The sequence below is a fragment of the Hoplias malabaricus genome, chromosome 3, assembly GCF_029633855.1.
Source record: "Hoplias malabaricus isolate fHopMal1 chromosome 3, fHopMal1.hap1, whole genome shotgun sequence".
Classification (NCBI taxonomy): domain Eukaryota; kingdom Metazoa; phylum Chordata; class Actinopteri; order Characiformes; family Erythrinidae; genus Hoplias; species Hoplias malabaricus.
This window is the reverse complement of record NC_089802.1, coordinates 67,401,631-67,414,510: the sequence shown is the minus strand read 5'-3', so window position 1 is coordinate 67,414,510 and position 12,880 is coordinate 67,401,631. Positions and strand designations below refer to the sequence as shown.

Sequence of the window (12,880 nt, the reverse complement as noted above, 5' to 3'; positions counted from 1 at the left end):
GACGGATTGAGAATGAAATAGTTGTGCTCTTCTGTGTTAAATAGAAGAGATAATATGTGCTATTTTTTAATTAATGTTTTACTCTTGTATATAAAGGTTCTGGACAAATGGGATAACTTCTTGTTATTTTTATATAGAGTACATAATGTAATAGTCCCCATATTGACACATATTTTAGTTGAGGAGGGTCCCAAGTTCTCAAAAAAGTGCCAAGGTGGGCTCAGGAGGAAAAAGTTTGAACACCTGTGCATTACAAGGTTACCAATTATCCAATGCCATTTTGTTTTTAAAGTACACACACACACACACACACACCTCTAAGTATGAACACATGCATATATCATAAAAGGTGTAAAGTTATATAAAGTGCTGTGTGCTCACAAAATGCTTAGAGTGATGAAGATAAAAACATTCATTCATTATCTGTAACAGCTTACCCAGTTCAGGGTAGCTGTGTTTTTTTTTTTTGTTTGTTTGTTTTTGTTTTGCTGTTTGGTTGTCTTTTTTTTAATGTCATTGACTGTTTATACAAATATGCTGTATATACACGTTTGAATTCTGGTCAGATTGACTATCAACCCTTTAAGCTTTCTGGGATTCTGTTAACAACTACATCCTCTGCTTCTTGCTGGTGTCAGCAGCGAGAACCTGGGTCCAGTGGTCTGCATGTTTCTTCATGTTCCCCTTCCTTCCTCCAAGTAGCTCCGTCCTACTCCTCTACTTTCTCATTATGGTGAGACTCAGAGCCAATTCAGCGACGATGAGAGAGATAGAGACAAATATTCCTACACTGAAAACAGAGCATTTGAAAAGGGCGTCTACATCTGAAAAAGCACTGCCCAATTCTGATGTAACAGCTGCAAAATCAGCTCCCCAGAGTTTACAAAGTCATGGAGAGAAGAATCATAAAAAGTTATACATTTTTGAATAGCACATAAGTCAAATAATATATTTTCTGGTTTACATACACTTACGTAACTGTGCTGTGCTACTACACAAGCCACTGTGTCTGCACATGCCCCACTCTGCTGTTTACTGTTCCGGCACAAGAGCTACTGTGCCACTTATTGTCCTTACAAGCAATTTTGCCAAACCCCTGGCTTTACTGGAGGAATAATACAGACATTTGACCATGACCAGCTCTCCTGTAATACCACTATCTAAGGTATTTATGTACTGAGTGGACCTGATAAAATATTAAGTGCAGGTATGTTAAATTGATTTACTTTATAAAGTGATCAGGCTGGATGTTGAGAAAGAAATTTCAGTGTCATTCCATTCAGAGAGGTCCATTATTTTCAGCATTCCTGGTTAACTCAGAACAGGAGTGTTAAAAAAGACAAAATTAAACAAATATATTTCCTATTCTTCTCCACAAAGTAGGATATATTTTAGTGTAATGGCATCTTTAAATAATCTGGGACAATTTACATACGTATTGTTTCTAAGTTCAAAATTGTATAAATAAGCATATTCATATATAATGTATATAAGACAGTAACAGTAAGATAATATATTATGACTACAAAGTTAAAAGGACAGGATATGGAGTACTTACATGGAAAGCACAGTTAAAGCACCAATGTTTCACTGCATTGCTAACACTATAACCATCCTTATATGATCAGTTATGAATCTCAAATGCCTCTCCAACTCATCCCAGTGGTAATGGATGGAAATCCAACACTTCAGAGTTCACAGCTCCACTACTCAGCAGACCAGTGCTGGAGGATTTTGTGCTCCTTTTGCTCAAGCTTGCTATTAAGAATGGGAGTTTAAACCCATGCGCTACTTACTGGTTCCTTTGGACATAAGATACATTAATAATAAAATAAAATATATAGCTTTCTTGTCCTGAAAATGTTGAATCAGAGACAATATCCATTTAGATTACATTCATGCATTGTTTGTAACTGCTTATCCAATTCAGGGTTGCTGTGTGTGCGGAGCCTACCTGGAATCACGGGTCACAACACAGGAACACACCTGGACAGGCCACCAAACACACATACTCACACCTGGACACTCGAGGCACGTCTAGAACCTGTTGTGCCCCCCATGCCACAGATTACAAGGGTAAATATTCACCTAACAAATATTCTGTGTCAGTTATATTAAAACAAAGACTCTGAAAGGCAGTCTTTAAGCAGTTCTTTGTTTTAGGATTAGAGGCATCACTAAATCATTTTCTCATATTTTTATCTGCTGTAATGCCAATTGTCTAATAAAAACTTTCACCCAATTGTACGTGCAACTAAAATTATTTTACGTTAAACAAATGGTTTGATGTCTCGACTGGAAACGGCATTTTTCAAGTATCCCCAACTTTTGCACTGAAATGTTTTTGGATGAATATTCGCCTTAAAGAAATGCTGAGCTCTCGTGTTTAACTTTTTGGCTTACACTACATTATATAGTGAGAATAATCAGTGTAACATTTTCCACATAGCAACAGTTAGTCTGCTCCAAACAGTGTTTGACGCGTGGGTTACTTCTAGCTTTCTGCCGCGTGGTCGGCGGAAATAGCTTCACAGGGCCGTATTCCCACGGAACTGTTCGCTATGATCCCGGCATCGCGTGTATGGGCGAAGTGTAAATTGTGATTGGTTGTCACATTAACTTAATAATTTATAACAGTTATAAAAAGTACCCGTGACCAAATCAGACACAATATAGTAAAATTAAATTAATTAATAAAAAATAAAAACACACTAACCTCTGGATTTTTTATACAGTTGACTTGACATAACTGTATATGTGCAAAAAGGTGGGAAACGCACAAAATGTGTATAATGTGTAGCCTTGGTTGTTGCTTTGGTGGATATCACAGTCATTCTTTAAACTAAAGAACTCTGACGTAATTTGCTCTTTGACAATGTGTCCCTCCCACAGGATTTGTTTGTTTCAAAGGGGCTACACAAATAACCTCTAAACCGCCCATAGAAACGCAACGAGTTAGGCTCTACGTGACAATAACAAGTCTGTGAAAGAGGTTATCAGATGCGGTGTAGTCAATGTTTAAAGTGCTCGTCACCTATAACTGTGAACCAATGAGTTGGGGTTATCTTTTCTTCTGAGTATATTAGAGACTCTTGTACAGAACAGTCAATCAGTACAAGTAAGACAAACAGCTTTTCATTGAGCATGAGGTAAATGAATGTGTACTGTAGTGCACATCTATGCATTGATTTTAGTCATATGGCAGATTTATATCCAGAAAATTCTTTACATTTTTAATGTTAAAGAGGCAAGGGAGGGGAAAATGGTCCCCCCCCCCAAAAAAAAAAAATCAAAAGTAAATAAATTCACAATTTACATAGCTGAAAATTATTTTGGTTTATGAACAGAACCAATTAAATTGGCCACTCAGCCTTAAACTGAGCATATGTTCCATACATGCGGCACACACGGGCAAGGAACACTACAAAAACATTTTACCTTAAATTACAGTTTCTAAATAATTGTGATGCTCCACTGACCAGTAATAGGAGGAATGGAGCCTATGACATTGCTACTCTGGGCTTAGCACTTCAGAAACTGTACTACGTAATTTTGGAGGAGGGTAGTGTCTATTCAATAAATTTGCATTACTTAGTGTTAACAGTGGCACCGTTGCAGAATATGTAATGTTGCTATCACACAGCCTCAGGCCACGGTTTTCAAGCCCAGCCACGGGTGACTGACATTGAGGAGTTTGGTGTGTTCCCCATGTTGGTGGGTTTCCTTCAGTTGTTCTGGATAACACATGCTAGTAGGCAGACCAGCTATAAAAAAAAAAAATATCCATAGGTGTGAGTGAATATGTGAGTGTATGGTGCCCGGTTATGGACTAGCGGCCGGTCTAGGGTGTGTTCCCACCTTGCACCCAGTTATTCTGTGTAGGCTCCGGATACACTGCTACCATGAACTGGACAAGGTGTTACAGACAATGAATGAACGAATGAAAGTGATAAGTTAACAACATCAAAACACTTAAATATGCAGTAGACAAAGTTAATAGAAAACAGCTAGAAAAAATGTGCTGCAGAGTTTTAACATCAAGATAACTTTGAAACAGTAAGAGGTGGGCCTGCATTTGAAGGTCTGTAGTTAAACCCTGCTGACTACTTAGGCTCATGCAGAATTGCGGGTCCCTGCCTGTCTTGTGGTGGGTAGTGATGTCTCCTACTACACTATATCAAATCAATGGACACATATGGGAATTTTTTTGTTCTTTTGGTTTTTAAATTTTCTTTCATTTATTTTTATTCATTTACTTTCCAGCCAAGGTTATTTTTGGAGTCCATTCAGCTAATCTGTAATCAGCTGTTGTGGTCTCTGCTAGATAAAACATTGACAAGTCAAGCAATTAATTAAGTAATAGGAGCTCACTTGGCTTAATTTTACTTAATGGATAAGCATCATGTTAGGAGCCTGTTTTGGAACAGTACACCTTTGTAATATGTGGTAAGGGTTATTAGGACTAAGGTGAAAAGTAGCATTTTAAAGCAAAAGGTTGGTGAAAAAAAAACCCAAAGAATTTTACATGCATTTCCAGTTACATCAGTTGCAGTCATTTAACCAAAATGTATTTGGTGATCTACCAACTACTAACATTGCTAACAAACCCAAGAAGGGAATATTAATCAATGCAGCCTTCTTAAAATACATACAAAAATGCTTATATATTTACTTCAAAATACACCAGTAATCTATCTAAACCTGTTTTTAAAAATAATGTTTTTGTAAAATCACACAGACTGATCTTATTAATACGTTCAAACTATAAATCGCACTACATAACATACTGTGCATGGAATGATAGTAAATTGTGCTAAGCCAAGATAATTCTGCTAAATCCAAATTGGCCTTCTCTGTTTTCAACTATATGGCAAACATTGGTTATATAGTTAGTCATACTGCATCCTAAAACTCACTCGACAGATCTGTTATGCCTTAGATAAGACTTGGACTTGGTTTAAGAAGGTTCTGAGACATTTGTGGACATATATTTATGGAAGCTTTGTAACTTCCTGTGTTTGTTAGCAACGCAAGCCTCATAGCTCTAACTCTAAGACGAAGAAGCTAAATTTGGTCTCCAAATAAGTTTTGGACAATCTACTGCATCTGGGGTATAATTAAAAAACTGTAAAATTGTATTTTACCAAACTATTCGTTTAACAAAACTAAGTGTGTTTTTGACAGTGATCAGCAGAGGGCGCCCTTACATCCTCGTAACTAAGGCCTTTATTAAACAGCAGAACAGAAGAATACCTCAGCAGAAAGACTTTTACAAAGAAAAAAAAGAATTCATTAAAACTCTACACAATGATTTATCATATCAAAAATCAGTCAGATTAAATGAACTTTCTTTACATTCAAAATATTTACTGACTTTAAGTCATAAAATCACAAAGGAACTTCACTATCAGTAAACTCATTCAATGTTATCTCCTGTACTCTGTGTATCTTGAGCTTTTAAGCTTATATTACTACATGATTTATCAAGTAGGACAAACTATGCAGGCACAACAAACATTTGGATGGGAACACAATTGTAGTTGTTTTGGTGTTTATGGTATAAAATGTACATTTGTGGGGTTTAACAGTAACTGTAGTCATGCACTTCACTTTATCATTTTACATTTCATCAGTCTGGTAAAAGTTAATCATCATCTGTTCATTTGTCCCATAACACTACAGGATAATTTGTGTATTTTTAGGCAAACTGAATTTGCTTAAAACCAGTGATTTGCTTGTTCTCCATTTTCTGCTTTAGGAAAGGGGTAGGGTGGAAATTATAAAATAACACTAATTTCTTCTGGGTCACACTGAGTTTAAATAATGTTTGTGTCCAATACCTTTACAAAGGAGTGAGGGGGTTACCATGGCAAAGTAGGAACAACTATCCATTAATATTCTTGATTTCATGGTTCATATATTCTATGAAGTGTGCCAAATTGATGATTTTGAGGCTCCTAATGTTTTGTTATTAAATTATTCAGGTTTTCAATTTCATCCTCATTGTTGCCTGCTTTACTGGAATATACCCAAAGATTTCTTTGGATGTTATGTTTTGAGACAACAGCAAAACATTCCAGATGTAAATGGCATGCCTAGAATAAATTCCATATCAGCTAGTTCTCGTGCATAGACTAATTTTGCCCGAACACATAACTTGCCAATTCACAAACGTCCTGCTACACATGATCCCTCAAGAACTGTGGCACTGAAGGCTTTGCAAACTCCACATCAGTGTCACTGCAGCACTGAGAAAAATCTACGATCAAAATCATACCTGCTCTGTCGTGGTCCTGACCAATGAAGAGCAGGGTGAAATCGGGATAACAAAGTATTCAGAGGTGGACTACAGTCTGTAATTGTAGAACTACAAAATATGCCTGTATGGTTGGTGGAGCTGATAAAAATGGACAATTAATATATATATGCCAAAATAAATATAGTCAAATTCCCGTCTTTGTTTCAATTTAATAGATGTTGAACTGGATAAGTGGTTAGAGATAATGAATAAATTAATATATTTAATAACAATAATAATAATAATAACAACAATGCACGGTGGCGCAGCAGGTAGTGTCGCAGTCACACAGCTCCAGGGACCTGGAGGTTGTGTGTTCGAGTCCTGCACCGGGTGACTGTCTGTGAGGAGTTGGTGTGTTCTCCCCGTGTCCACGTGGGTTTCCTCTGGGTGCTCCGGTTTCCTCCTACAGTCCAAAAACACACGTTGGTAGGTGGATTGGCGACAAAAAGGGTGAGTGAATGTGTGAGTGTGTGTTTTGCCCTGTGAAGGACTGGCGCCCCCTCCAAGGTGTATTCCCGCCTTGCGCCCAATGATTCCAGGTAGGCTCTGGACCCACCGCGACCCTGAACTGGATAAGCGGTTACAGAGAATGAATGAATAATAATTTTATAAATGGTCTCGCAGCATGTAGTGTCACAAACTCCAGGGTCCTAGGGTTGTGGGCTAAAGTCCCGCTCCGGGACTTTGAGGCATGTAGTGTGTTCACCCCATGGGTTTCCTCCCACGTTCCAAAAACACATGCTGGTAGTTGGATTGGCGACTCAAGAGTGTCCATAAGTTGTGAGTGTGCAAGGACTGCTGCTCTGGCCAGGGTGTTTTCCCACTTTGCGGCCAGTGATTTGAATGTTTTTGTGTGTGTGTCGCCCTGTAAAGGACTGGCACCCCTTCTGGGGTGTATTCCCGCCTTGCGCCCAATGATTCCGGGTAGGCTCCGGACCCACCGTGAATAATAAAAAAAAAATAATGAAACTTCAAATGCAAAACAATGGGGAAAACAATGTGGAAACTCACCGTGTCCATGTGAGTTTCCTCGGGTTTCCTCCCACGGTCGAAAATATACACGTTGGTAGGTGGATTGGTGACTCAAAAGTGTCCGTAGGTGTGAGTGAATGTGTGTGTTGCCCTGTGAAGGACTGGCGCCCCTTCCAGGGTGTATTCCCGCCTTGCGCCCAATGATTCCAGGGGGGCTTCGGACCTACCGAGACCCTGAACTGGTTAAGTGGTTACAGACAATGAATGATTTTTTAAAATATTTATATAATTTTTTTAAATTAACCTACATTATTCTTTTATAAAATCACTAGTGACTTTAAAACTTGTTGTTCATATGCTCAGAAATTGCAATGTATATATCTGAAGTATCTGAATGCAATCACTGTAAAATTGTTTGTGAAATTTGGATTCATAAACGACATTGCTGTTGACTAAATGTAATTTTTTTATTACAAGAAAATATGCACTGATAAAATAATTGTCACTGAGAGTTTGCATATTTTAAATATATTTTCTTTAAATTAAATTTGTCTTGTACCTACAGTACCCTGGTTATCTTGAAATTCCAGTTAAATCCCATGTCACAATCACAGAACTGGTGCAAGACCACAGTATTATCACGTTTAACAATCGTCAGCAGAAAGAAAACAACCTTCGGCTCTGCGCTGTTGGGGCGAGCCTCCAACCGAGCAGCCAATCGTTACATGTGATCAAGTGGACAGCATATCATCTGGTGACGCTCCAAAGAAGGCTCTTGCATCATATGTTAATGTGGGTCAAAGTTTTAGAGAGGAGCTGAAGGGCCGTAACAAGGTGATGTACTATCTAGTATTTTCTCTTTTCAAAGAACATGGTGGCCTGTGAAATAATTAACTAAACCGACTATGCGGGCTAATCATTTACCTTCAAAGTGTTTTTTCGATGCTTGTATGGGTGCATTCTGGCACATAGCTGTAATTTTGTTCCCGCCCCCAATTTTCTCCAAGACTATGAAAAGGCCCCAGCACAGGATGACAAGCATCCAGAAATTACCTGGGCATCATCGACAAGCAAATGAACCATTGTTGACTCCCAGTCCCGGAGGGAAAAGGTAATTTTCTTCAAGTATTGGCAATTTTTTAATGAATGCTTTAAATGATAATCTGATGGCTGTTTTTTTTAGCTATTTATTGAGTACATCATTTAACATTTATTGCTCTCTCTCTCCCTTTCTCTAAGACTCCTGTGACACCAATTGTGCGGACCTTCATTGCACCTCGTTGTGAAAGCTATACGTCTCTAGCACCATGCCTCCACAGCTGCAGTCTCAGAACCAGTCCAGCCCTCGTGTCCTCCAGGGAGACTTGGGCTCTTTAAGCCCAGCTCTCAAAGAGTTCATTGAGAGCAGCATGAACCTGTGCCAGCCAGATGCTCTTCACATTTGTGATGGCTCAGAGGAAGAGAACAATGCCATTTTGGCTCATTTGCAGGAGCAGGGCATAATCAAGAAGCTTCCCAAATACGAGAACTGGTGAGACTTTAGGAATTAAGTCCATAGTATTTAAATAGTACAACATTCCAGTACGGGTGATGCTTTAATAGAAGAGATTTAATTGTAGTGAATACCTAACCTACATGTCACAGATGTAAGAAGATCTAGTATGTTAAAACAGCCAATAACTTGAATTTTCTTGATTTAATGGTTTACAGCTGGCTGGCCCGTACTGATCCTCGTGACGTGGCTCGAGTGGAGAGCAGGACTGTGATCGTTACTCAGGAACAGAGTGACACTGTTCCCTCACCCCGTGGAGGTGGTGTCAGTCAGCTGGGACGATGGATGTCCCAGGAAGAGTGGGACAAATCTATGAATGAGAGATTCCCTGGCTGCATGAAAGGTATCATGCTGAACAGAGAACCCACACACTCTAGATTTAAAAGAGGACATTTTCATACTATATTTAACTATTGCAAGACCAGTTGAACTGTGCCTAGGAGTTTGTGTGTATGCTTTTTCATTCAAAAAAAAAGGGAAACAAAATATATTATTATCTTACTATGATTATATCTTACTTAATAATTTGATTTTTTTCCCCCACAGGTCGTACCATGTATGTGATCCCCTTCAGCATGGGTCCAATTAACTCACCTCTGTCTAAAATCGGAGTAGAACTGACAGACTCTCCGTATGTTGTGGCCAGTATGAGAGTGATGACCCGAATGGGAAAACCTGTACTGAATGCACTTGGGAATGGAGATTTTGTCCGTTGCCTGCACTCCGTCGGTTGTCCCTTACCTCTTAAAAGTAAGGAAACACCTCCATTATTATTTCTTATCCTTTCACACAAGTTATTTTAGGAATATCTTTTGCTCCAGGGAATGTATAAAAATCAGTCAAATGCTTTGTCTCCTTTTATAGAACCACTTGTTAACAACTGGCCATGTAATCCTGACCTCACCCTGATCGCTCATATCCCTGACCAACGGAAGATAGTTTCTTTTGGCAGTGGGTATGGTGGAAACTCGCTGCTTGGGAAAAAGTGCTTTGCTCTCCGTATTGCCTCCCGCATCGCTAAAGAAGAAGGCTGGCTGGCTGAACACATGCTTGTAAGGGCTTCAAATAATTATATGTCACTTCTAGAATTCAGCCCAAACGGGTTTAAAAATGCATTTAAGAATAGAACATCTTGTAAAATGCCTTAGCAAATGAGTTCTGTTGTATCAAAATGTATCTGTTATGCAGTATTTTTATAAAAAAGGCTGAAGGGTTAAAAGTGATTATTAAAAAGTATTCCTCATTTCTCAGTTTTTGATATTCTCTTTTTTAATGCAGATCCTGGGAGTCACTAACCCTGCTGGTGAGAAGAAGTACATCGCAGCTGCATTCCCAAGCGCTTGTGGGAAGACAAACCTGGCTATGCTGAGTCCCACACTGCCTGGATGGAAAGTGGAATGTGTAGGTGATGACATTGCTTGGATGAAGTTTGACAAAGAAGGTAAAGAACAAATCATTTCTTATATTCCTATGTTTACAGATTTAGTCATTCATATAACGTATACATCCTGTAATGATTAATAAAAAAAATACACCTTGCAAATCATGTCCCACTAACTTTATTTTTTTTTAATTTTGCACAGGTAACCTAAGAGCCATTAACCCAGAGAATGGCTTCTTTGGCGTTGCACCAGGAACGTCCACAAAAAGCAATCCTAATGCAATGAAGACAATTTCTAGCAACACCATATTCACTAACGTCGCAGAGACCAGCGATGGGGGAATTTACTGGGAGGGCATAGACGAGAAGCTGTCAGAAGGAGTGACCATCACCTCTTGGAAGAACAAATTATGGATGCCAGAAACCGGCAAGTGTCTTCTGCATGCACTTATTTGCAAGTATTAATTTTCTATCCTTCCTGTAAAATGCTATAACATTTTTACCAATCACTATTGCAGGTGAACCTTGTGCCCATCCCAACTCCCGATTCTGCACTCCAGCGTCTCAGTGCCCCATCATTGACCCACAGTGGGAATCTCCTGAAGGTGTGCCCATCGAAGCCATTATATTTGGAGGGCGCAGGCCTGAAGGTGTGCCCCTGGTCTATGAAAGTTTCAACTGGTCCCATGGGGTTTTCGTAGGTGCCACTATGAGATCTGAGGCAACAGCTGCTGCTGAGCACAAAAGTAAGTGCAGATACTGTAAACAGAATTACATATTTTGTGTCTAAGGGTTTGTGGGCACTCCTACAAATGGGTGAATTCAGCTTGAGGTTGCATCCATACCAAGTGTCAGCTACAGTGCTATAAAGCCCCACAGCACTGGGCTGTGGAGATGTAAAACTGTTCTCTGGAATTATCCAATCCAATATGCTAAAGACTAGTTGGAGGGGTGTTTATGAGCCTGTACTATTCATTCAACAATAAGACTATACTAAGGCTCTTGTGATCAAATGGCATCAAATTACAGCAATAATCCAAAAACTAGTATAAAACATTGCAGAAAATATGGCAAAACAACCTATTTATCCCTAATTTCAAAAGAAATGTTTGATATCTTTAGTGTTTAGTTGTGTAATGCATGTGAAGGGTAACAATATAAATGTTCTTATTTTTGCTCTTTTTTCTGTGTTTTGTAAAGACAAGGTCATCATGCACGACCCCTTTGCGATGCGTCCTTTCTTTGGCTACAACTTTGGCCACTACCTGACCCATTGGCTGAGCATGGAACAGCGGGCCAACACCAAGCTTCCCAAGATCTTTCATGTCAACTGGTTTCGCAAGAGTACTTCTGGAGAATATCTCTGGCCTGGCTATGGAGAGAACATTCGAGTTCTGGAGTGGATATTCCACAGGCTAAATGGCGAGACCGGGGCCAAGCCTTCTGCAGTTGGCTACATCCCTGCTAATGGCTCCTTGAACCTGAGTGGTCTAAAAGAGAGGGTTAAACTAGATGAGCTCTTTGACATTAGTAGAGATTTCTGGGAGAAAGAAGTGGAGGAAATTAGGTCGTACTTTGATCGAGAGATTAACAATGACTTGCCCATAGAGATGCAGAGACAGCTAGAAATGCTCTCGCAAAGAGTAAGACATTTGTGAGATGAAATTGACTGGGATATTAATTGTGAAAATTATGAAAAGAACAAAAAGACGTCTGTACCATGTTATACAGACAATAGCTCACAAAATAGCCAACAAAATGGAAGAAAAAGGAGACGGTTATACGTTAATATTTAGTGATTAATGTTGCTTAGCTGTCTTTTACACTTTGTAATTGGTGTTCACTAAGTGTTATGACATTGAATTTCTATTACTGCAGGAAATGAAACATTAAGTTATTCATGAAGTTCCTAATTTTTTTTCAAATCCAAGTTACCTTAGTTACATAACTTTATTGTATTGTATCACTGTGACTTTTTCCTGTCTTTGCTTCTAAAGATATCTTTCATTATTTTTGTATTGTTATCACAATGTTTTTAAGAAAAAAAAAACATTTGTCAATGAGATCAATGAATATAACTCAACATTGTAGCACCATTTAATTTTGTGAGTATAAATTTAAATAAGACAAAGGAATAACTTATTTATTGTATGTTGTTTTGCTAATAAACTGTTACTTAAAAAATGTCGTTCCTTTATGTTTTTATCTGGAAATATAGTTAACCTTAGCCTACTATTACTTGCTGTATGTAGACTGTAACCTGAAATGTGGAGAAACACTGGTTTGAAATAGACAGATTTGGATACGTTTTACAACTTTGGCAGATCATCTTAATGAAGGATGGAGAGCTCTTATCGACTGGTCAATATCTGGACTGAGAAACACTATTTTCTAACTTGACCCAAACGTCTAAATATCTAGCACATTGTTTAATCCATTATTTAATGATTCAAAGAGAACCTGCAACCATTTCTGTTTAGGTTTGTAATATCTGTTCTGGGAATATCCTAAAGTAGCAGATGTATAGACGTCTATATAATCTATATTATCGCTTTCCCTGCATATCTGTTTTCTATATGATAAAACAGTTTTCAGTTCTCTTTGATTCACCAAACAATGTTAATGTCAGGTATTACAGTTACAAAAAGACCGGATTTCACCTCATTTTCAACTA

At 38.5% G+C, this 12,880-nt stretch overlaps 1 protein-coding gene across 2 annotated transcripts; it reads left to right on the top strand.

Annotated features, from left to right (window-relative positions):
- Nucleotides 1–8,324: 8,324 nt before the first annotated feature.
- pck1 (phosphoenolpyruvate carboxykinase 1 (soluble)) lies at nucleotides 8,325–12,643 on the top strand. 2 transcript variants are annotated; one of them, XM_066665627.1, is made up of 9 exons: nucleotides 8,325–8,384; nucleotides 8,513–8,804; nucleotides 8,984–9,168; nucleotides 9,372–9,575; nucleotides 9,690–9,877; nucleotides 10,104–10,266; nucleotides 10,409–10,633; nucleotides 10,725–10,952; nucleotides 11,407–12,643. In XM_066665627.1, the coding sequence occupies exons 2-9, from the start codon at nucleotides 8,581–8,583 to the stop codon at nucleotides 11,862–11,864; spliced, it is 1,875 nt and encodes a 624-aa protein (XP_066521724.1). In that variant the 5' UTR covers nucleotides 8,325–8,384; nucleotides 8,513–8,580; the 3' UTR covers nucleotides 11,865–12,643. The 2 variants fall into 2 exon arrangements, with proteins under 2 accessions (XP_066521724.1, XP_066521725.1); XM_066665628.1 differs by having other exon boundaries at nucleotides 8,335–8,804.
- The last annotated feature ends 237 nt before the right edge of the window (nucleotides 12,644–12,880 follow it).